General features: G+C 48.4%; 1 protein-coding gene across 1 annotated transcript in view; it reads right to left on the bottom strand.

Moving 5' to 3' along the window:
• The window catches only part of ADGRB1 (adhesion G protein-coupled receptor B1), a 203,952-nt gene that overhangs the window by 79,370 nt on the left and 100,065 nt on the right, over positions 1 to 24,517 (bottom strand). The window contains 1 exon segment of the mRNA XM_059867849.1: positions 7,811 to 7,949. Within this exon segment, the coding sequence (XP_059723832.1) occupies positions 7,811 to 7,949 (139 nt within the window).

Below are 24,517 nucleotides of genomic sequence, written 5' to 3'. Positions count from 1 at the left end.
AAAACTGCAGGTTGTAAATATGAGATGACAGTGGATCGACAGCTACAGGTGGAAGTGGGAAGTTGTGGACAGACTTGGTGATTTTTGGCTTTCCCACCTGCCTCCAGCCCACTCCTCCTCCTCCCACCAATGTGCTGCCCCTCTGCCATGTTCCTGTCTTTATGCACAGCAAGGCACAGACACCAAGAGGATCTATATCACAGAATTCCAGGTAACAGTGGAAAAGACCTGACAAGCTCAGCTCACGCCTCAGCCTGATGCAAAACCATCAAAACCACCCCCAGCCTCTTCAAGAAAACTTGTGCTGATGGAGTCTGGGCTCTTGACTATCCCTGCAGTCAGAAGGTTTTCCCTTGTGCCTGAATTAAATACCTCACTCTGCAATTTGAGGCCAATCCCCAGCAGACACAGAAAGCAGATTATTCCCTTTCCACAGCCACCTTTCAACCCGTTTGAAGATTATCATCCTCTTTCCCCTCAGCCTTTTTTCTTTGAGGAAAGAGCCAAAATATCTCACAGAGCTCAGCCATCAGTGTGGAGGCACCACACCAAACATCTCTGACACATCGTCCCCTCCCACACGCCCTCCCACACTCTGGGCTGTGCCAGTCATCCTGCCTGGACCCAGAGCAGAGCAATCCCAGGCAGGTAACACTCGTGGTTCACATTCCTGGCCCTCAAATCTGCTCACAAGCAAGGCTGAGCACTACTTTCCAAGCTCTCAGAAAAGGGAAAAGTGGGAATTGGGAAGACCCTGGTGTCCTGGCTTAAATCCACACCTCCTTAGCAGAGCAGTAAGCTGTGGCAGGGTAACAGGGCAGCTGTCACACTTGCTAAGCTGCCTTCATGGCAACGAGCCATTAAGCACTGCAGCCCAGAATAAGCACCAAACCCCTCAGGAATGCCTGGACATGCAGCATCCCAGGCATTCTCCGTGAGGCTTTAATCTGAGCTGAAGAGAGGGGACCAAGCCCAGCCCCACTCTGCTCCTGGGGTCACTTGGTTAATGCCAGCGCCGCTCTCGCCTTTCCACCGAAGGGTGAATTTGGCTCGGCATTACTCACGCTCCAGCACTGAATCCCACAACAGCTTTAAGCTCCCAGCCACTTGATCCTGCTCCTCTCCCACGTCCCCTTCAGATGGAGAGATAGAGGAGGGTGATGCAGCATTTGCCTGCAGAAGAGTCCCTGCCAGGGCTGCGCCGAGCTCGCCGTCTCCGGCTGGCGGGGGCCGAGCCGCAGCCCCACGCTGCTGCAATCCCACCAGCTGGAGTTTTGTCAGGAGTTAAAGACCTGGGTGAATCCACCAGCGCTGAGCAGGAACTCGGGGAGGGAAGCTGTCAGCGGGGAATATCTCCTCAAGTACCCAACGGATCGACAGACAGCGAAATCTGCAGACAGCCGCCAAGGAGGTGGGATGCTGGATGACTGCTTATTATGCTGAGCCAAATCCTCCTATTATTACCTCCTGTGCTACCTGTCTTCTTCTAATATATTCAAGTGTTGTCTCTGCTAGAAGCACAGCACAGTGCTGAGAGGGAATTCCTATCCCACTCGTCTCTCATGCCTTGCCAGTGTATCAATCACTTATTTGCTAATGGGATCTTTTATTAGGTATCTGTGTATGGCACACAGCAGTGGCAGACTCCAGTCAATTCTGACAGCAGAATAACAAACCCAGGCTGCCTCTGGCACCTGGAGCACACCACAAGCTGTCACTGATCCCCTTCCTCTTAAAACCCGACATAAATCACCTCTACATCAACTCTGGGTCTTCTTCAAACTCAAATGAGATTTAACCCGAATTTACTCTGCAACACAAACTGACAGACCCCACGTCAGTGACAGAGCAACTCTTTAAAACCAGGTGATTTCCAGCAAAGCAAAAATGAAGGGACACAATTCAGTACTTTCTGTTAAGAGGGCACTTTGGAAAAATAATGGACTTCTCTCAAGTGGGGGTTAGACTGTAGGACGGCAAGTTTGGCCCCCTAAGAGCAACACACATCCTGTCTCCTCCTTAATCACATTAAGGGAGAGAGTATGAGGGGAAAACTGTCTGCCCAGCTGGTTCCTACCCTGTCTTCTCCATTCTATCCATGCCTGCTGAAACTCAGGAGGGCTAAACTGGATTTAGTGACAAGAGCCTCCCTGCTGAGCACAGCAAAGAGCAGCCTGTGATTTACAGAATCACCAGCTTGCTCCTACAGGCTGCCATGGACCTCGGGGAAAAGCACCCCAGAGACAACACAGCAGCTGCTCCTGCTGTGGAGCAGGAGATGGGCAAAGCCCAGAAATCCCCAGCAGCACTAGACCACATCCTTCCCCAATCCCAGCACAGAGCTCTCCTGGGATGAGCAGGAGTCCAGCTGGAATGGCCCTTTGCCACTCCCACCTTGGCATCTCTGCACCCAGGGAGAGTTCAGTGGCAACACAACAAATTCCCAGGAAATCTTAGGCAACATTTCCAGCTCAAGAGGCACAATCAGCTCCTAAGAGACACTCTACACACAGCAGCATCCTGGAGAGGACGGGGTGATTGCAGGAAGAGGTGCCAGCATCGCGAGCGCGGGAGCTCGCAGAGGATTTGGACCTCAAAAGCCCAAATGTTCGTGGCTCAGCAATGTTCACCCTGGCACAGCTCCTGCCAAGCGGGCAAGAGGAGGCTCCTAATGCTCTGTCAGGGAAATGACAGCACTTGGTGCTTCCTGGAGCACCCTTCAGGCTGGGGGCACTGTGCAAATATGGATGCACAGAGCCCGGGATGTCACCTGCAAGGGTGCTGCAGCTGGAGAAAGGGAAGCAGAAAGCAAGGAAGTGTTCAGCTCAAGGTCACAGTTTCACTGACAGGCACAGAAAAGCTCTGGCTGTAGCCTCAATAACACACCCAAATACACCAAACTCTTCCCTAAAGCCCCATAAAACCTGACCAGAGTTTGATGTCTCAAAGCCTGGCAAAACTGAAAACTTCCCTTCCTCAGAAAAGTCCAATTTTTGAATTAAAGAGTTAAAGTTGCAGAAAAAGCAGAACCAATATTAACTAAGCCTGGAAAGTGTTGTGAACATGAGAACTGTCAGTTCTCAAGGTATGCAAAAGGCTTTGTTCTCATCCAGACTCCACATTTCACGTGATAAATGATGGAAGAATATAAATGTTAAAATGTTCACCTCCAAATGAAGTTCTCCAGTCTTATCTAAATAAAACCAACATAATTTTCCATCAAAATGTTGTCAGAATTGCTACACTCTTACAAAATATTTGATTCATAACATCAACTTTTTTTTTTTCTTTTTTTTCTACTGGGAAACCTGGATCTCCTTCCCGTGGAAGAGAGGCCCTACAGAATTTTAGGAGCTTAAAATAACCCACCTTGTGTGTGTGCACTGTCCATGAAGTACAGAGAGATCCTGCAGCACAGGACAATCTTTTCAGGGGAAGATCCTTGGGACACAACAAGATCTTTGAAGGTCCCTTCCACCCCAAAATGGGAGGTTTTGAGGGACAAAAAAAAAGAAATATTGTGAGTTTAGAGAAGAGCTTTCTCCCCATGGGTAAGAAGCACACCAGGAAAGGTGCTTCCCATTCTTGCAAACTGGAGATAACACAGAACAAAGCCTCTTGCAACATCCTAGGATATAAATCTTAGAATCATCAAGGCTGGAAAATATCTCTGAGGTCATCAAGTCCAACCATCAACCCAGCACCTGAGTGCCACATCCACATAACTCTTGAACACTTCCAGGGATGGTGACTCCACTGCTTCCTTGGGCAGCCTGTTCCAATGCTTGATCACCCTTTCCTCAAAGAAATTTTTTCCTAATATCCCTAAAACCCCCGGTACAACTTGAGGCCATTTCCTCTGATCTCATAGGTCAGCTCACTGTGGACACTCAGCTGCCTGGCCAGCACTCACCCAGGGCCAGATATGCTACAAAAAAGCCCACAAAACTCAATAGCTGCTGGTTTTGCCTGTCAGAAAACACCAACATGGAAGTGAGATGTCCCAAAAATTCAGTGCAGACATAAGAAACTCAGCACCCCTACAAGTTCTTGCTACCAGCTCCGCATCTTCATCAAGCCTAGGAATGAGAGGAGAGCTCAGATGCCTCTCTCTGATCAGTTTTCTGCAGGCAGGACCAGTAAGGAGGGGGAGAGACAACAGAAATGCATTTGACAAGTTTTACTCCAGCCCTAAGGGCTGCACAAATCACAGAAGCATCAGTTTGGGTTGGAAGGGACTTTAAAGATCATCCAATTCCAACCCCCTGGCTGGACAGAGACACCTTCCACCAGACCAGCTTTCCCAAAACCCCATCTAAGCTGTGCTTAACCAAGCTTTAAAGCTTGACTGACTTTACAAAGGCCAAGCACAAGGTGGAAGGCAGCAAAGACAACACGAGCCAAACTCAGATGAGACAACCAAAGAGTGAAAGGCTTTGCTGCTCATCCTTAGGCTCCTGCTCTACTTCCTCCCCACCTCCAAAAATTGCCAAAATATATTAAAAAAACGACCACTCCAAGCCTCACATGCAGCTCTGTGGTTTCCTTTTTCCCTCATTCTCTGTTAGCACAGCTACTGTGCAGGTGTAGCACCACAGGCATTGCCCTTCCAAGACAGGCAGGGTATAAAGCTAAAACAAAAAGACAGTCCCAAAATGCTTGTCTGTGTTCTTTAATTTAAGAGGTTTTAATCTTTCACGATGGTCAAACAGCAGTTGTGCCAAAGCAGAGCATGAGGCTGCCTCTGTCGAGTGGAAGCAGCAGGGGAAATCAAGCAAAAAACTGAACTCCAGCTTTTGAGATGGATCCATCACGGTTTAGGGATGTCTGTCTTCCAAACTGACTCAAAATACAGCACTTTCAGCCTCCAGCTTCACTGAAATCAAGGAAAACTGCTTTCTTTCCCCACTACACCAGCAACTCTCAGGTGCCAGCCCAGGCAAACTGTCCTTGGCCAGTCCGAATCAGCAGCAACACTCGTCCCAAAAGCCTTTTTTCACTGCAAAGGAGCTGTGCCCATACCAGGGTTACAAATATTTCAAGCTGCCAGGGCCAAAGGCTCCAGAAGGGAGATTTATAGCAATAAATAATATTAATGACACAGGCGGACGGAGCTTCTTGTCCTGAGAGCTCCAAAGGCACATGAAAAACTGCACCATAAATGTCACCACCGCAGACACCAACGATGACGAGATGCCACCTCTGGGGACGGGAGGCAACGTGGGCTTGTTCAAAATGAGATTTGGGGAGGAAAGCGAGGGAATGAGGAGCTGGATGAGGCACAGCCATTCAAGCTCACAGGGCAGGCACAGGCAGGAGATGGGTCCCAGCTGGTTCAGCCAGGGTGGTGCTCCCCATCATCATCAAACCCTTGGACTTGCTCAGAGGATTCAGGAGATATCCAAGCCCCAGTTCTCCCCCCAGCACAGCCAAAGGACTCATCCTGATGCTCATGAGTGGACTCAAGGCTGGGAAAAAATGAGCTGGGAAAACATAACACAACCAGCAGCCAGAGGAGTTGGAAAGAGGGCAAAAGAAGCAATTTTAGGCCTAAACCCCAAAGGAGCAGCTGTGAGTTTAGTTGCAGATATAATAAAACATGCCTGGGGGAAGGAGCTGTATCCTCCTGCAGCCAAGCCCACTCTCAAATGCAAAAATACTTGCAGGGATGATAAAGGGCTGACACCCACTCCGTGTTATCCAGATAATACTGAAACACCTGGAGCTGAGGGAGCAGCAGCATCTGGCCACATCAGATTAACCATTTTTTCCCCAGGTTGCTTAATTAAATAATACCAAGCAGTGTGTGAACATAAAATCTACATAAGAGAAACTTCTGTGTTAGCCAAGGCAAAGATTCCCTTTGCTTTTCCCACACTGCCTGATCCTCTGCCCACTTCCAGAAGATGGATCAGCAGAGGACCTTCACCAGCAGCTCAGCTGCACATCTGGACTCGCCTCATTCCAGGCTTTGCCTTAGAAGCCTCCCTGCAGCAGAAATCCCAATTTATTTTCCCCAGCCATGCAACCTCAACAAACTTTGTCAGGATATCTTGGAGTCCTTCCTGTGCAGGGCAAGGCTCGCTCATTGATCACAACCTCTGGAGACAGACCCTAAAGCTGCTGGAGCTTGGGGTGAAAGGTGAAGCCCTGCAAGCTCCCAGGGCAGGTGACAAATCCCACCTGGCTCACCTGAGATCACCCTGTCCATCTCAAGAAGGCTGGAAACTCTCCTGGAGAGCACCAGCCCAGCAGCTGCTTCCCTGCCCACTTGGTTTATAGTGGCAGGACAAGGAAAAAACAGCCCATGGAAGGAGATTGGGAGCAGGGATGCCAGGATTGATGCAACCAGCTGCTTCCAGAGCCCCTCCAAGCGGGAACACGCTCCCAGCCCTACCTCTGAGCATCCTTCAGCCATAATATCTCTACCTGAGACCACAGAGTTGGTGCCTCTGTCCAGAGGACCCCCAAAGCTGCTCTGCCCAAGAGCCCAGAGCCCATTTCCCAGCCCTGTGGTGGCTGGGCCTGCTCGGGGCCCAGGCAAACACAACCAACACTGTGTCTTTAAAACCACTTCAGTGCAGATGTTGTTTCCATGGTAACTAGTGGACCAAATACATTAGTGTTTCTAATAATAAACCAAACCTTCATCTTGGAAAATGTGATCCCCCCTCTCCCTTTACCATGCTCACCCTTCCTTTCTTCCTTTCCCCTCCCCTTTTGCCGAATTAAGCCAGCATTTAACAAGCAAGCCATAATTAGTAAATAATTGCAAGGGCCCAGTAACTCCCAGTGCCCAGGCAGATGGAGAAGCTTTAGGTGGAGGAGGGGGTGGCTTCACTCTGTGAACCTGGGAACTGTCCAAAAAGGGATGAACTACTTAAAAAAAAAAAAAAAAAAAACAAAGAAGGAAAGAAAACCAAATTCAAAAGCACAAGGTGGAAGAGAGGAGCCTGCGAAGCGTCTTTTGACCACCCCAGCGCCGTCTTTAGTGACCTGGCACCCTCCCCGTGCTCTGACTCAGGGTGCAGCCGCCCAGCGATAATTTCTAGGAATCTCGCACTTTTTTTTCCGGAGGCTCCGTCCGAGACGCGGCACCGACTTCGTGTCCCCGACAAGCGGCCAAAACTTCACAACTCCTCCCCTCCACGCTCCCCGATTCCAGAGTGGGAACCCCGCCACACACACACACCCCCACACACACACACCCACACACACACACCCCAAACTGCGTGGGGTAGCGGGAAGGACGCCGAGGCGGGGATGGAGACAGGCGGGGAGAGAGGGAGGCGGAGCGGGGCGATTCCGCCCCCCCAAAAGAAGCCACGTGCGAAAGATTCCGTGCGTGGGGAGCCCACGGCAGTGAACACGCCTGCGGGGGCCGGCGGCTCCCCACACTGAGCGGGATTCACGTCCCAAGGCACGGCGCAGGGATGGAAGGATGGATGGGGAGGACGAGGGGAGCAGCGCGGCAGCACCCGCGGTGTCCGCGCGTGTGTCCCCAAAGCTGCGGTCAGGGTCGGGGGGAAGGAGAGAGGAAGGACGGCGGGGAAGGAAGGGGGAGGGTTATGCAAAGCCTCACGCTGTGTCGCCACGGTCCCGGTGACACCGGACTGCAGCAGCAGCGGCAGCGCTCGGGGCTGTCCCCGCCGAGCCTCCGCGGTACCCGAGAGCAGCGCGCCGGGGATGCTCCGCTGCATCCCGGGCGCGTCGCCTTCCCTCCCGCTTCATTCCGCCCTGTCCCCCGCGTGTCCCCACGCCTCCCCGGCCCCTCCGCTCCTCCCTCCACGGAGCCGCCAGCGGGACTCACCATGTCGGGGCTGAGCTGGGCTAAGATGGCGAAGGCGGAGAGCCGGTCACACAGGCACTTGGTCCGGGAGGCGTCGAGCGGGACCGTTCGGCAGCCGCGCCAGGACCAGGCGCCGGGCGGAGAGGCGGAGGCGGAGGCTCTGCTGGAGGGAGGAGAGCAGGGAGGGAGGGACGGGGCGGCGGAGCGGGGAGAGAGGGAGAGCGGCCGTCAGGGCGGGCGGGGAGCGGGCACCGCGCCCCCCGCCGCCCCCATCCCACCAACCCCCCAGAGGACCTGCGTCTCCATCCTGGTCCTGGTGCTGGTCCGTCGGCGGCTCCCCCGCCCCGCTGTGACCCCTCCATCATCACCCTCACATGTGAACGGCTCCCTGCAGCCCCCGGGCTGCCCGTTCTCACCATCACCCTAACCCTACAGCCCTGCCCCACATATTCCATATACAACCCCCTAACCCTACAGCCCTGCCCCACATATTCCATATACAACCCCCTAACCCTATAGCCCTGCCCCACATATCCCATATAAACCCCCCTAACCCTATAGCCCACCTATCCCACGTGTTCATGCATAACTGCACTGCCTCATCCCACACAGCCACCCCATGGATGCATAACCCTTGAGTCCTGCCCTACATATCCCATATACACCTTTCTAACCCTATAACTCTGTCCCATGTGTCTCATATAAACCTTCCTAACCCTATATCCCTGCCCCACATATCCCATATACACCCCCCTAACCCTATAACCCTGCCCCACATATCCCGTATACACCATCCTAACCCTATAACCCTGCCCCACATTTCCCATAAACACATCCTTAACCCTGTAGCCCTGTCCCTCATGTCCCATATACACCTCCCTAACCCTATAGCTCTGTCCCACATATCCCACACACACCTTAACCCTACAACCCTGCCCCACATACCCCATATACACCTTCTTAACCCTATATCCCTTTCCCACTTATCCCATACACATTTTCCTAGCCCTATGCCCAGTCCCACATGTGCCATATACATTTCCTTAAGCCTGTAGCCGTGTCCCACTTGTTCCATATACACACCCTTAACCCCACAGCTCTGCCTCATTTATCCCACATACCTGTGCACAACTTTCCACCAACACATGCATGCACAACCCTAAAGCCCTGTGACACCCACCATATTGATCCACACGTGGGACACATGGATAAATAATCCTACAGCCCTGTCCCTACACAGCCTGAACACACCTCCCCATCCCTACAGCCCTGTCCCACATATCCCATTTATGGATATAAAACTATGGACCTAGAATACACCTCACTGCCCTCACAGCCCCATCTCTCACCCCATACACCTCCAAGCCCCTGCTCCACACCCCATAGAGATGGGTATCAACCTCCCCCAGCCACGGGAACCCCAATTCACAACTTCACCCCTCCCTTGTTCCTTCTCCAAAGGTCAGGCCAGGACCCTCCCGAGCCCTTCCCCACATTCCCAGAGCTCTGGGCATGGCAGGGATATTCCTCCCTCATGGCCAGAGGGACCTGAAGACATCAAAGACACAGATCCCTGCTTTCTCCTGACATCCTTTCAGCCTGGGGAAAAGCAGCAGAATGGGGAAGGGGCCATAGATGGGGAAGTCTCCATGGTCTTCATTCCACAGGGGGGGTGGTTTCATCAGGGAAAATGATTGCAGCCCCATCTCTGTGCAAGCACAAGGGTCTAAGCCAGGGAAAAAGGGAATCTGCTGCTCTGCCTCATGTGCTGAAGAGTGTGCTCATGTGCTGGGGACCCAAAAACTGTTGTCATTTTCCACCCATTGCTTCTGTGTCTTGCCCAGTCCTATCTCCTGGGATATGGTCACTCAGGGAGTGCAGATGCAGAGAGCAAGGGCTGAAATTCAGTAGATGGGGAGATCGGCATCCCTGTGCATAACCTGGGCTCCACAGGAGCCTGAGACAGGATGTGGAGGCAGAGCAAAAGGGCCATCTGCTTTCACTGAAGGGACATGGGGAAAGATGTCCCATCTCCCCAGCTGACCATCCTCAGAGGAGGGGACCTCGGCAGCAACGCCAGCAGGGAGCCCACGGCAGCTCCAGATGGAGCCAAGCTGCTCAGCAGCCTTGGGTGCATCACAGATGGCCTGGACAGCTCCGTGCTGCTGGCTCCAGAGACCTGCCCTGAGTCACAGACAAGTTCTTTGCAGGTCTTGACCTGCTCCTCACACAATGATTCCGAGCCTCCCTCCATGTCCCTGCGCCACCATGGCCTGGGTGACAGAGCACCAGCACGTCCTGCTCTCAGTGTCCCCTCACATCCTGTTCAACATGTGACACTGAGCCTCCCTGAATTGTTTCTGGTTTGGGTTAGAGCACTGTTCATAGTTAAAAAAATAAAATCATAAAAAACCCCAAGTTAATTTTACTGTAGAAGTTGTAGGCAATACACAGAACCTTTTTTTTTCCCTGGTACTCATCCAGAGCTTTCTAAATATCTGGACCCTACTAAATGTCTGAATGTCCCATCCCTGGGAGTGCCCAAAGCCAGCTTGGAAGGGGCATGGAGCAGCCTGGTCTAGTGGAAAGTGTCCCTGGCCATGGCAGGGGGTTTGAACTAAATAATCTTTAAGGTCTCTTCCAACCCAAACCATTCTGCGATCCCGTGGTTCTCCATCCATCTATCTCATGGGATATAAATCTGTCTTCTCTGGATCAGCAGCTCTTCACATGATTTTCTCTGAGCTGTCACATCATCTCTTGGAGGCTTTCAGACCCTGGCATTGTTCTTTGCTCTCTTTCATGCACCTTCTGACATCCTCCAACACCCTTTTTGGAAGGGACCAGGAGATCCAATGCCAGTCTCATGGGAAATCTGAATTCTGTATTCTCCCTTCTACGTGCTGCTCATACTTCCAAGATCTGCATTATTGAGTTGTTCTGTTTATCCACTGTCATCGAGAAAAATGCCTTATTTATGATGTGTACAAATAATGATAAATTCCCAGACTCCAACAACCAGTTCTGTATTCTCCTAGAAAGTATTAATTTAGCTTGACAAAAATCTATTTTTCACAAGTTGATTGCTATTAATGCCTCTGTTTTAATGAGCGTGCTATTATTCAATTATAATCATAATATTACCCACAATCCCTAAATTTTTGGATCCCTTTTCAGATGGATATTGTGCCTAAGACAGATGTGAGGCTGCTGTGCTCACACACACATGCTTCTCTCTCCAGATTTGGGGAACTTTTCCACCTTTCTTTTCCTAAAGAGCAATGATCCCAAATTAGTCTTAACCTGCTCTTTTAAAACCCTCGCATTCCAAATTGCTCTGTCTTGTTACTCTTGCACACATCTCACTTTGTTGGATGATGTATAGCAGGTTTTCCAGCTGCTGGTGTAATGAAAAGTATTTCATTAGGCTGGGATGTGGATTAAGGAACCAGGCTCTCTTCCAATTACAGAATACAGGCGTTTATTGAAATTCCTGCATTATTATAAATAAATCTGTCATTTCGAGCTAGTAACAAACCAATACCATCAGGATTTATTATGGGTTTAGTAGACTCTGAATTTTGCTTTTTATGCAGCTTTGCTGGTCTGAAGAATAAAATTCCTACACTTTTCCTTTTTTTTTCCTCTTGTATTTTTCAAGCTTTTAATTTGCATTGCTTGCTGTCAATTTATCCTTTGTCTAGATTTCCACAGCAGCTTTTACTTTCCCTCTATAACAGACTGTTGTGTTGTTTGGTTTTTTTTGTAGGTATTGGTGCATTTGGCTTGTGGTGGGTTTTTTTTGCTAGCTGAGTGGTTTTTTTGTGCTCTTTTTTGTTTTTGGGTTTGAGGATATCTAGAAAACTGCTTTTAAAAGGCTCCTAATTATATAATTTTGGATGCATAGAATGGTTTTGGAAGGGACCTTAAAGATCATCTTTTTTCAACCTCCTGCCATGGGCAGGGATACCTTCCACTAGACCAGACTTTTCAATGTCCCACCCAACCTGGCCTTGGACACCTCCATGGATGGGGCACCCACAATTTCTCTGGAAAACTTGTGTCAGCACCTCTCTGCTCTCACAGGGAAGAATTTCTTCCCAATATCCCATCTCACCCTGCTCTCTGGCAGTTTAAAGCCATTCCCTGTGTCCTGTCACTCCAGCCCTCGTCCAAAGTCCCTCTCCAGCTCTCTTGGGGCTCCTTTGGGCACTGGAAAGGGCTCTGAGATCTCCCTGGAGCCTTCCCTTCTCCAGACTAAACAACCCCAGGTCTTCCAGCCTGTCCTTTCATCCTTATCTCTACCCTCAGCTTTTTTCTGTTTAAGCAGCCTTTCCCAACAAATAAAAATGCCTAAATCTCCCCTTTCTGGAGCATCACATTTGTGTACATTGCCACACACAGACACCCCCTGCCCCAAGGAACCACAACTCTCTTCAGATGTGGGAATACATTTGCCCTCACATCACTTCCAATCCCAAAGCCCAGCTTTACTCATTTACCAGCTTTCAAAGTAGACTAAGACAGATCTGGGCCATACATCAACAGAAGTAACCTCATCCAAAAGAAAAGAAAAAAAAAAAAAAAAAAAAGAAAAAAGAAAACCAACAAAAACAGGAAACCCCAGGGAAAGTATCAGAAAACAAATAACACTCCCCAGATGCTGTGCCTGGTCTCACACTCCCATGGCAGAAAAGCTGACAGAACAGCACTGAATGCAATATCAGGATAAAATCTATCCAGGGCCAAAGCCACACTTGGCACAGCCTGAAAACCATTTCTAGATACACACAGAAAGTGCACAGCGATATTGAGGCAAGAAAAAAATTAAAAATTAAAATAACCACCTTTTGCTCTTCAAAGACCTGGTCTGGTGCCTGCTTATTTATCCTGTTGGACTCAAAGAAAGCAACTGGATCAAAGCCATCCAGTTCTTGCTTTAAAAGCTGCTATAAATCACATAAAGGATGGGTGATGTGGATGTGCTGAGTCAGGAGCTTGGTGTAAATCACCTCAGAATAAGTCCAGCTACATCTTTTAATGGGAAACGAAAATCTGGTCTTCATTACTAACAGTTATTATTAATTAATTAGTCATTACCAGTCATTAAACCACTCAAATGCTCCAAAGACCATGTTCATTCCTCTGGTTTCAATATCCTCAGAAGAATAACTTTTCTTTCATCCTTTCCTTCCTCGTTGCAGATCTCCCTAATTACCTCTTCTCGTTGCCCTGCAACCCTTTGGATATGAACACCTCTGCACCCTTTGGGGATGGAGCTTGGAGCTGGGTTAGAAAAACCTGTTGGGAGGTAGGAGGATGTGGCAGAAGAGCCATGAGTCTCTTCTCACTGATTCCCAGTGTGGATGTAGAATCCTGGAATGGTTTGGGTGAACCCTCGTTCACCTCGTTCCAGGCCCCTGCCATGGGCAGGGACACCTTCCACTATCCCAGGGTGCTCCAAGCCCCGTCCAACTTGGCCTTGGATAATTCCAGAAATGGAGCCCCTATTCTGGGCAACCTCTGCCAGGGCCTGGTGAATTTATTACTTGCATCTGATCTGAATCTCCTCTCTTTCAGTTTTAAATCATTCTCCCTTGTCCTGTCCCTCCATCCCTTGTCCCAAGTCCCTCTCCAGCTCTCCTGGAGCCCCTTCAGGCACTGGAGCTCCATCCCTTGGAGCATCTCCATGATTCATCCAGCACCTTCACCTAGTTCTGCTGTTGGAAGTCCCAGAGTTGGATTTGTTGTTCCAGCTGAGATCTCACAATAATTCCTTGTGATTTTGGGTTGTCCCATTCATGGTTTGTGACTGTTTGAGCCTGTCCAGCATCACCTGCTGCAGATCCCACACTCAGTACCACTAAGAAAGATCTAATGGGATTTCTCCAAGGTCCAGGGAAACACATCTGAGGGAGTTTGGGTCTTGCTGGTTGCAGATACCTGCCCAGGAGCCAAGCTGGGAGAGCTGGGAATGTCCAGATAGAGTTTGGTTCAACCATCAAGTATTACCAAACGCCTCATAGTTCAGTGCAGACTTGAAATCCTTAAACTCAAATTTCAAAATTCAATCACTGGATTTTGCCATCTAAAGATTATTTCACTGGCAGCAGTTCAAATTACAAAGCAGATAGATTGAAAAAGGGCATGCTTCACATTTGAATGCAAAATTCATTCACTGTGGGCCTGATTAAAAGCTCTGGAAGACAATGGGCTATTAATGAACAGGTCCATAAGGGGAAGAACATTTGTGTGTTCGTGTGCGCCTGCCTGTAGGTTCAGGTTTCATTTGTAAAGCAGTAGAAAAGCCTTTGATTCTGCCAAAAAATACACTGTGTTTGTGCTGGGAAATCCATGCTCAAAGCTCAGAGGCAAAGAAAAAGAGCAGAATTTGAGTTCTTCACAAATATTGAATCCAGGTACACTAATAAGGGAGCGGAATTATTTCCAGGCGGTCTCCAGAGTGGAGGCAAGAAAGAAGAAACTCTACTAAAGGGAAAACGTGGGCAGAATATTAGAGGAGAGTGTAGTCAGAGTGATTACAACCCAGTCAAAAAGGAATTGTAGAAATCCCCAAACCAGACTGGCGTGAAAAACGTTGTATGGGGAGGGTGAGCAGGGAACCTGACAAGTTGGTTCTGTCTCTAACGTCCCTGGTCAGATTCATCTCCAGTGTAATTCCAATGATGCTGCACAGGAAAATGTCTCACCATATGTTACAACATGACTCTGAACATCATTTGAGCACTTGATGGGGAAAAGCAATTAAGCACTGTCTTGTAGATTTAAACAGGAGCTAAGCACATGCTTAAGGACTTTCTCAAACAGAAATGCTGCTCTGAACAGGAATTTGCACAAGTGGAGAGCTTTTGTTGTAAGAAGAGCCACAGAGCAGAGAGAGTTTTTAAAATTGGGGTAGATGTTTGAGATCTGAGAAATACCAGGAATATTCAGAAGTTTTTTCCAACCCAAACAGCTCTCTGGTTCTCTGACTGTTCTTGTTTCACGTGGGCCATTCCCCCTTCTCCAACCAGGCGAGTGCTTGGCATGGGTCCAGCTGGCAGATTGATTATTAATTTGGAGAACAAACCAGAGATGAAGTCAAAGTTAATCCTTTTTGTGGGATTCCCAAAAGCAATTTTCATTTCCAGCCAAAGGCTGCCCCAAAGCGCCTTTCAGACACTTTGGCTCTGCACAATAGCCCGGGACACAAAAAAAAACCCTGCAATTATATTTCTGCAAAAAGTGTGTCAGAGTCACTGGTTGTGCAGGACCTCAGGACTGAATTAAAGAGTGGATGGTTCCTAAGAGAAAGGGACATGAAAAAGCTTGCAGCTTTGGAAAAAAAATAGGCTGATTAAAAATAAAATAAAATAAATCTTTGATTGGCTGCTAAAGCAGTTACAAAGGATCTCATCCCAGAGAGGTAAATGCTGAAATTCATTAAACACTAAGCTAAATATGGGTTTAAATCAATCTTTAACACTGCGGCTGCTTGGAATGTTTTGGACACCATCAGTACCAAAGCAGTGATCACTCTTTGCTTAGTTGAGACCTTCCTAAGAACTAAATAAAACCAGCAAAACCCTTTCACAGGGGTCATTCTGTTATCCAAGAGATAATTTTCCCTTTCTGTGATCAATCCACTGGTTCAAAGACAGGCTGAGCTCTCAGTTATGCTGCTGAAAATCCTGAGAGACATCTCACACCTCCAGCAAAGGCAGTGTAGGCTTATTGGAGCAAAACCAAACCTCCTGGAAAAATCCTGCACTTCTAAGCCTCTGAATTTGAAATGTACCACAAGTTTGGTAAATCCATGCGGCTCAAAATGAAATCTGAAGTTCCAATGAAATAAAGGACAGCCCAGCAATTTCCCTACATTCATTTAAGGAAATCAACCCTATTTAGCTCAAAGCCAAGAAAGCCAAATGTGTCCTGGGCTCCTGGGCTGGATCCCCATGGTGTGGGCAGGTCAAGGGAGAGCATTCTCCTCCTCTGCTCTGGTGAGACCCAGCCTGGAGCGCTGAATTCAGTTCTGGGATCCTCAGCACAGGGAAGATGTTGGAATAAGTCCAGATGAGGCCGTGAAGATGTTCCAGGGGCTGGAGCCCCTCTGCTCAGGAGCCAGGCTGGGAGAGCTGGGAATGTCCAACTCCAGGGAGACCTTAGAGCCCCTTCCAGGGGCTCCAGGAGAGCTGGGGAGGGAATTTGGACAAGAGAATGGAGTGACAGGGCAAAGGGAGTGATTTAAAACTGAAAGAAGAGAGATTTAGACTAAATAGAAGGAAGAAATTCTTCCCTGGGAGGGTGGGGAGGCCCTGGCACAAGTTGCCCAGAGAAGCTGTGCCTGGAAGTGTCCAAGGCCAGGCTGGATGGGGCTTGGAGCACTCTGGGACAGTGGAAGTTGTCCCTGCCCATGGAATGAGACGATTTTGAAGGTCCCTTCTAACCCAACCCATTCTATGAGAAGGAAACTGAGGCACACAAAGGAGATGTGAATGGATACAGACCTATAAGAGGGCACTCACAGAACTCTCATATTTGAAATAAGCAGTCAACAAATACATTCACACATCCCTTAGCTGAGTTTCTTGGTTTCTCTACAGAAATAATAATAATAAAAAAATCCAAAACCACTATAAAACTTCCTGCTAAGTGACTCAGATTACTCAGTTTTGCTTGGCACTGATGCCCTGTTTCTCACCTCTACCCCAGGAGCACAGGCCTGGCACTGAACAGAACAATATTCTTTCAGTCTGAAAAGGTCAATAATCAGAGTAGCAGGTATTATTAAATTAGCTCTTTTGAAAAAAAACCCAAAAGAACAATGAAAATGGAAAATGTGGAAAAGGAAGAAAAAGCATACTCTTGATCCAGTTGCTTGGTGGAAGGAAAATGAAACCAGAGCAGGAATATTAAATCAATTTTATTTTTCAGAGACCCCTATTTCAAGGTGTTTGGGGTGATTTCCTTCAGAAATCACAGAAGCAGAATTAAGATAACTGCAATTTAAAAAAATATTCATGATCTGTGGGAAATTAGGAATATTTGGTATTTCCTCTTTATGTATGTGTGGGAGAGAGGGACAGGAAAAGATATAAGGAGGTGACAAGCAAGCCCTTTGCCCAGCTGTGAATTCATGAGCACAGTACACTGAATTGCAGCATTTTCAGGGGAAAAGGTTACTTTCTATCTGCAAATTAGGCCCAGGAAAAAAAAAAAAAAAGAAAAAGAAGAAACAGTCAATATGCAGCCTCTAGTCTGAAGCCTTAATTAACATAAACAATGTTCAAATGCACAAAGAAATAGATGTTACCATTGAAATAAAACATATGGCTGGCTAAATACCCCGAAGATTATCTGAAGATAATCTTTTCAGGCACCAGAAGTGCAGCTGATGCTGAGCTCTAATGATTCTCATCACAAGGCCAGGCCATCCCACCAAAGAGGGAGCTCAGCACTTCCCACCACCGTCAGCCTCCTGGGCTTGCATCCTGCCCTTCAAATCCAGAGCTTGTGGTGGAGAATGAGTGAGCACTTTCCCTCTTTACAACCCTGCCCCACTGCTCCAGAAGAAGGCCTGAAATGCAGGAATCATCTCTGGAAGGAGAAACTTGTGCCATGGCTTGGTCTTCAAGGAGCTGCTTCAGTCAGGGTTGTGTTGGATGGGGATTGGAGCAGGTTGGTTTGGTGGAAGGTGTCCCTGCCTGTGGCAGGGGGTTGGAACTGGGTGATCTTTAAGGTCCCTCCCAACCTAAACCATGGTGGGATGGGGGAGAAATTTGCCACTGGGCCCACAGCCAATTTCCTTGTGTTCCCCTGCCAAAGTTCTTTCCCACAGCACAGATATTTCATTGGGATGAGCCCCCAGAAGGGTTCCTCTGTCCCACCCAATATTCCACTGAACAATCCTGAAGGCATCAGAATTTTCATACAGAAAATGTGACACCATGGCCTAGGCAGAGGAGGAATGGAGAAACCAAAGGCACTCAGCCTTGTGTCCTTGGTCTCTAAATCAGAAATTAATGTGGAAATCCCTGTGAGGTGTCACAGTTCAAAAGCCCTGATCACAAAACTCGGGGGAACATTCCCTCCTGACCCATCTCTGGAAGTGTCCAAAGCCAGGCTGGATGGGGCTTGGAACGACCTGGGATAGTGGAAGGTTCTGTCCCATGGCAGGGCTTGGAACTGGGTGGTCTTTAAGAGCCCTTCCCACCCAAACCATTCTGTGATTGAATTACCCCAGTTTTAGTGGTTGTTTAATAACTACAAATCTGGTGGCTCCCACAGCACCTGGTTAGGATCAGACCTTGAAGTATCATGTGGCAGGTTTTTGTTTGGTTGGTTGGTTGGTTGGTTGGTTGGTTGGTTTGTAGGTGTTTTGGGTTTGTTTGTTTTGGTTTTTTTTGTTGTTTTGTTTTGTTTTGTGGGGTTTTGTTTGTTTGGTTTGGTTTTTGGGGTTTTTTTTGTTGTTTCCTGTAAGGCATATTTGAAGTCTTTTTGTCCTGTGTATTTTTTTTCCTCTAAAAGGATGACATTTTCCAGCTCCTCTACAGAACCCTGTGAAACAGAAACAGAAAAGCCAACAGCTCCCTATAATCCCTTGGCTTCATGGCTTTATGAAGAAAAAGGAAAATAATTCTCATCTTTAGCCACACTGGAAACTGTGCTATCATCAGATCAGCTCATGGCAGTGGCTGCAGAAGATGACCTTGGACTGCTTCCATGGAATCATCAAATCATGGAATTGTTTAGGTTGGAAAAGATCCTTAAAATCATCAAATCCCACCATCAACCAGCACCATGTATACTACTAAACAAATCCTCAAGTGCCAGATCCACACATTTTTTGACCTCTCCCAGGGATGGTGTCTCCACCAGCTCCCTGGGCAGCCTTTTCTAATGCTTGACCACCCTTTCCATGAAGAATTTTTTCCAAATATCCAAAATCTCCAGTGGTGCAACTTGAGGTTGTTTCCTCTCGTCCTTTCATTTCTTACCTGGGAGAAATATCTGACACCCACTCACTACAAGCTCCTTTCTGTCTATTTCCACCACAGATCAACAATTTATTCATCCAAGTCTTTATCCTCTGCACTTAAATTTCTTATTGTTATCCAGAGCCAAAAGCACCTTTACAGTATTTCTGGAATCCCTTCAGTGTAAGAAATCCAGGCCATAACTCCTAGATTAGGAGCTATGAGTAAGATTGCAAATAAGATTTATAAATAAAATAAAGCATGTGCAATATTCTAAATAAATTTTATAAATAAGATATATTTTGGGTTAAAGCAGCCCCATTGGATCTTTTCTGCTACCAGAGTATCAGAACAATAAAAATGATAGAATCATCAAATAGTTTGAGTCAAAAAAGATGTTTAAGTCCCACTGATAACACAGAACTGCAAAAACTACCACGAAACTGTGTCCCCAAGTGCCACATCTACACATTTTTTAAATCCCTCCAGTGTTGGTAACTCAACCAATTCCCTGTCTTGCCTAAACTCATTGGGTATCAAGATCACCTTGGGAAAAAGGCAAAAACAGGAGCTACTGTGAAAATATTTTGTAAGCAGAAGTTGGGACTTTCTGAAACCAACTTTTCCAAGTGGAGGGAAGTGAATCAGTGGGACAGAAGGGGGATGGAAAGATGAGCAGGAGGATGGCTGCTCTCATTATCATACAGGGCTGCTTTCCAGCAGAGGACAAGGTGAGAGCAGCGAGTGATGGATCTGCCTCCCTCCCACCCCTATGTGACATTCACAGCTGCTTATCCAGGCCTTGCAGGATGCCTCTCTCCAGGGGCAGCTCCTCTGGTGTCCTTGAGCTTGCATGGAAATGTTTTGGCAGGTCCTGCATGGCAAGAACTGGAGCCAGACCTGGGCTGTTGTCCCCTCGTTGCACCGCCCTGCAGGACCCTCCTGAATCTGCCTGTTTGAGCAAAGGTGTTGTGTGCATGTTCCAGCTGGACACAAAGATGTTCTGCTCGCTCCCTCAGATTCCATGTCAGCTTTCCTGCTATAATTTCCCAATTGCCACAAAATGCCAGAGACTTGGGGCTGGTTTTGCAGTTATTCCCTCTCCAGCTAGGAAGGATCAAACTGGATCATGGCCCAAAAGATGGGACTCTGCTTTTCTGTTTAGAAAAGGACATGGCTCCACATCAGGAATTAACCTGTAGCTGGTCCAGGCAATCCTCTTTCTCTGCCCTGAATAACAGCCAGTCATCCTATAATCACTCCTGAGAAACTGGGAAATTTTCCTGTTTTCACAGAAAACAACAATCAATGCACCCAAGGGGTGAGCAGCAGCTTTGTCACATGTACCGAAAATATTCCAGGGAAAATCCCCCAAGGAACCGAGTGCATTAGCAGGACCCACCATCTCCTGCACCTGGACATCATGGTCCCACCCTCAAGCCTCTTGGGAAAGATGGGAAGAATGGGAAAACAAGGTAGGGAATGATTTTGCTGAGCGTAGCAGGTGCCAATAGAAATGTAGGACATTGCAGCCAGCAGTGAATGAGCTGGAAACGCTCCCTTTGGCTGCTCAAGGATGTACAAATGCACTTGGATTAAAGGCTGGGAGAGCAATGCAAACACCTGGGAGGAGATGTCTCACTCACATCCTCTGTTCTCACATGTCCTGGTTGTGCTCAGCACTTCCAACTCTGTGAATGGCCCCAGCTGAGCTTAAAATCCCTCAGAGCCCCCAAACCAGCCTTAAGCCAGAGCTCAGGGGGGCAGAAGGATTGACATGACCCCAACCATCACCCCATGGTTGCTTACACCAAACCCTGGCAATAGTTAGGGATTTTGGAATTGTCGACTTGGGGATTTTGAACCCAAAATCTTTGGTGCATGGGACTGAAAGGAGAGAGGGAGATGAAAGTCTGTTGCTAGCTCTGGACAGAGAGCCTGCAAGTCCCAGCTCTGGTCCAGATCTCCTGTCCCTTGTGCCCTCTGTTTTTCAGCTTCCCCCTCTCTGAAATATCCATCTTGATGCTCTTCCCGGCTTTCCATGGCAAAGCCAGGGATGGAGACAGGCAGATTGCCTCCTGTCTACCTCTAAACAACACTTCCCAAAAGAGCAAACAAACAGTGCTGCCAACATCCCAGCCCTGTCTCCAAGAGCACAGGAGGCCCCAGGGCCAGGTTGGGAAGAAGGATGGCTCTCCTGCTACCCAAACCCCAGCTCCAGGGGATGCTGCTTCTCAGAAACCTAAATCAGAACATTTTAATGGCTGAGCACAGGGCTAGAGGATAAAGAGACAAAGAAAAATAAATCAGGCGGATGACAGAGGGGATGGGAATGGGAGGAGGTAGCAGACGGTAAAAGAAATTAAATCAAGAAGCGAAATTAAGGTGCTGCAGGCAAAGATGAAGATGCTGGATTAAAGATTAACCGTAACCAAGATGGAAATGTGGTCCTTTAAAGGTACAAATTGCTTCAATGCATTTCACAAAACCCTCACAAATCTCCTAAGAATAAAGTTTTCACAGATGCAGCTGGATCACAGTGACAGAGATATCTGGACCTAAGAACTCTGGATGGCTTCACATCATCCAATTAAAAGCAAAGGGAAGGCAATCACCCCAAAAGACTGAAAGCCCTGCACTGAAGTAAAGGAGACGGGATGCAAGCAGTCGTTAGAGAAGGGTTTGGTACTCTGCAGATAAATTCTGGGGGTATTTTCAAGTCACTCTGAATCCAGGGGAGGTGCTGAGCCCTTTGGGGCTGTCTGCTCCCCGAGCATTTCCTAATTTATCTCCTGCCAGCCAGCTCCAAAGGAATGGTGGGTGAGCTCAACGTGGGAGTGCACCTTTCACACCTGCTCCTTCACAGCCCAAAGGAAGAGACAGCTCAGCCAACATCCCCATCAAAGTGGAGCAGGTGGAGCAGGTTCAGCCTTGGGCTCCAGCCCTGGGAGCAGAGGATCCTCGTCCCATCACAGCACATCAGGTTTTTGCACTGCTGCACATTCCCATTCCAGGATCGCCGGGAGAAAGGTCTCTCATGCATTGCCACCTCCTTTTAGCACCAGCAGCTCACATTTTCCATTGGAGCATCTAAGACCCTGTTCTTGGGAGAGTGAGGGGGGGTGGAGGAACTTGATGAGGTCATGAGGTTCAGTTCTTTAAAACCCTGAGGTGTTTTTTTCAAACATTCTGATGAGAGTTTCCTGGGTGATACAGACCTAGGAGCACCCACAAAAGAAGCATGGAATGGTTTGGGTTGGAAGGAGCATTTCAAGCTCATTGTAATGAGCAATGACCAAATTAGACCAGGCTGCTCAAAGCTGCATCCAACCTGACCTTGGACACTTCCAGGGATGGGGCAGCCATGACCTGGCTGTGTGAACCTGTCCCTTATGGTACAACCCTTCTCCTGGGACAAACACAGCCTTGAGCCTTGCTGTTCCTGGCAGGATTCCCATGAGCAGAACCTCAGGGAAACATCAAAATTAAACTCAGTGTGCACTTCAAGCCTCCAGCAGGACATCAGAGAGCTCTGACCCAGGTGAGAGTACGACAACACAGGTACACACCCACACACAGACATGGGGATGCTGCTCTGAAGATGAGAAGGTTTAGTCAGTGTGAGCTCAGATCGCTGCACTTTTTTACCTGCCACTGCTTTCCTTTGGTCCTTCCTTTCCCTTTGGCCTCCTTTTCCTCTGCACACCACAAAATGAGCATTTCATGGGAGCAGAGCAGCCAAGTGAAGCTGAGCTGGCAGCTCCTTGAACGCATGGAATGCCTCCCTCATTCCCAGCTCGAATTTCGGAAAGCAACATCTGCCTGCTCCTGAAGGTCATTTGGATCCTGGATCAGGGATGCTGCACCACCTCCTCATTGCTATGCTGTGCCTGGAGCAGCCATAAATGTCCTGTCACATGAAATGCTGCTTCATTACAAGTTTTGGCAGGGAGGGGCCAAATAAAATGCAAAGCAGACTGCAAAAAACCCACTCTGACGGGACCAGTGTGATTCCTGCCCTTACTTAGGTGGGTGTAGAAAGGAATCCAGAGGTTTTGCTTTGGATTTGCACTTGTACAAGGGGAGGAAACCTGTGGGAAATCGAGATGATGCTAATGCAGTGAGGGGGCTGACGCAGCCATGGCTAAATAAACGCTAATAAATAAATAAATGCTGATGTTTAAAATCGCACTGCCCCATCTCCTTGAACACGCCGTTCCCAGCCCTCCTGGGGGCTGATCTGATGTTGTCTCACCAGGGGGATCGATGTAAACATCTCTCTGGTGGGCAGGGCCCGGGTGGTTCAGAGGGAAGAGGGTGAGATCCCTCGGGAGGAGCAGGAACACAGCAGCAGTGAGGCAGCTGGATTCAGGCTGCCAGGCTGCCGGGAACGGTACCTTGTCACAGCTTGGCAGCTGTGAGGATGCAGGGACGCAGGAATTCAGGAATTCAGGGATGCAGGGAGCTACTGTCAGCAAAGCAGAGGATTGTAGTGAAGCTAGAAAACAGCAGAGCAAACTTCCCTTCTCCAACCCACATGGGCAGGAGCTGCAAACACAAATCAAGCTCCAGACCTGCAAAGCTGGCAGAGGTTTTCCTGCAGAAAGGTTTCTCCTGCCATACAATCCCAGTTGTTTTAAGTAGACTGCATGACTGTGGTCGGCTCTGCTCTAATTCCTGCTTTTCTGCCATGGATTTCTGGGAGGAAAGGCATGGAGCCACAGCACCCCAGCAATTTTGCAAGGAGCAGGAATAAGGAGCAGGTGCTGAGCAGAGCGACACAGCTCTGCTTGTGCTTTTCTCAGGAAAGCAGGTCACGGGGGAGGAGGGGGAGTCCTTTCCCAGCTCTGCTGCTGCAAATGTGTTTAACCAAAGCCACGCTGGTACCCAAACACTCTGCTGGCCCCTCTGGAGCTCATGCAAAGAGGGATTGCCATCAAAACCTTTTAAAGCCACTTTCTGCTAAGGAAAAATGGCTTGCAGAGATACAAGCTGGTGGAAGCCTCTCTACTCCCAGCAATGTTTTTTCATTAGGCTTTCTCCTCTCTCCTCCCCATTCTGCTGTATCTCTGTACATCTGGAATCAGAAAAGACAGAGAGTTCCCCAAAAACCCAGGCAGTGGACTTGGCTTTTGTTCTGTTCTGTTCTGTTCTGTTCTGTTCTATTCTATTCTATTCTATTCTATTCTATTCTATTCTATTCTATTCCCTTCTACTCCACTCCACTCCACTCCACTCCACTCCACTCCACTCCACTCCACTCCACTCCACTCCACTCCACTCCACTCCACTCCACTCCTCTCCATTCCATTCCTACTTTCAGTGACATCCCTACCTTCAGCCACCCACCTTTCCCAAATTGGACAGATGTTGCAGCATCTGTGCAAGCTCACACTCAACTGTCTGCTGTGCTTTACGTGCTGAGGTTCAGCTGAGGTGCAGTGACAGGTTTGGGAGAGCATTCATCCCAAAGGGAGTTTCTAACTTCCCACTTAGTGAGAAGATGTGGAATATTCCTCAGCTAATTAAATACTTGCCAATTATAAGGCAGCACCAATGATGACTGTGCTGGCTAAAGCAATTTTTACTGAAAAATGTCTCTGCTGTCCTGTCTGGGCTTTGCAGCACCAGGAGTGGCCTTTCTTGCAAGAATTGCTGATGGTGCAGCAGCAGGCACAGTCCTAGGGGTGAAATGTCCTTTATTTTCTCCCCCACAACCTGCCCAGCACTAAAATGCACATAAACCAGT

Source organism: Haemorhous mexicanus, chromosome 1, assembly GCF_027477595.1.
Source record: "Haemorhous mexicanus isolate bHaeMex1 chromosome 1, bHaeMex1.pri, whole genome shotgun sequence".
Classification (NCBI taxonomy): Eukaryota; Metazoa; Chordata; class Aves; order Passeriformes; family Fringillidae; genus Haemorhous; species Haemorhous mexicanus.
This window is presented reverse-complemented; position numbering and strand designations above follow the sequence as displayed.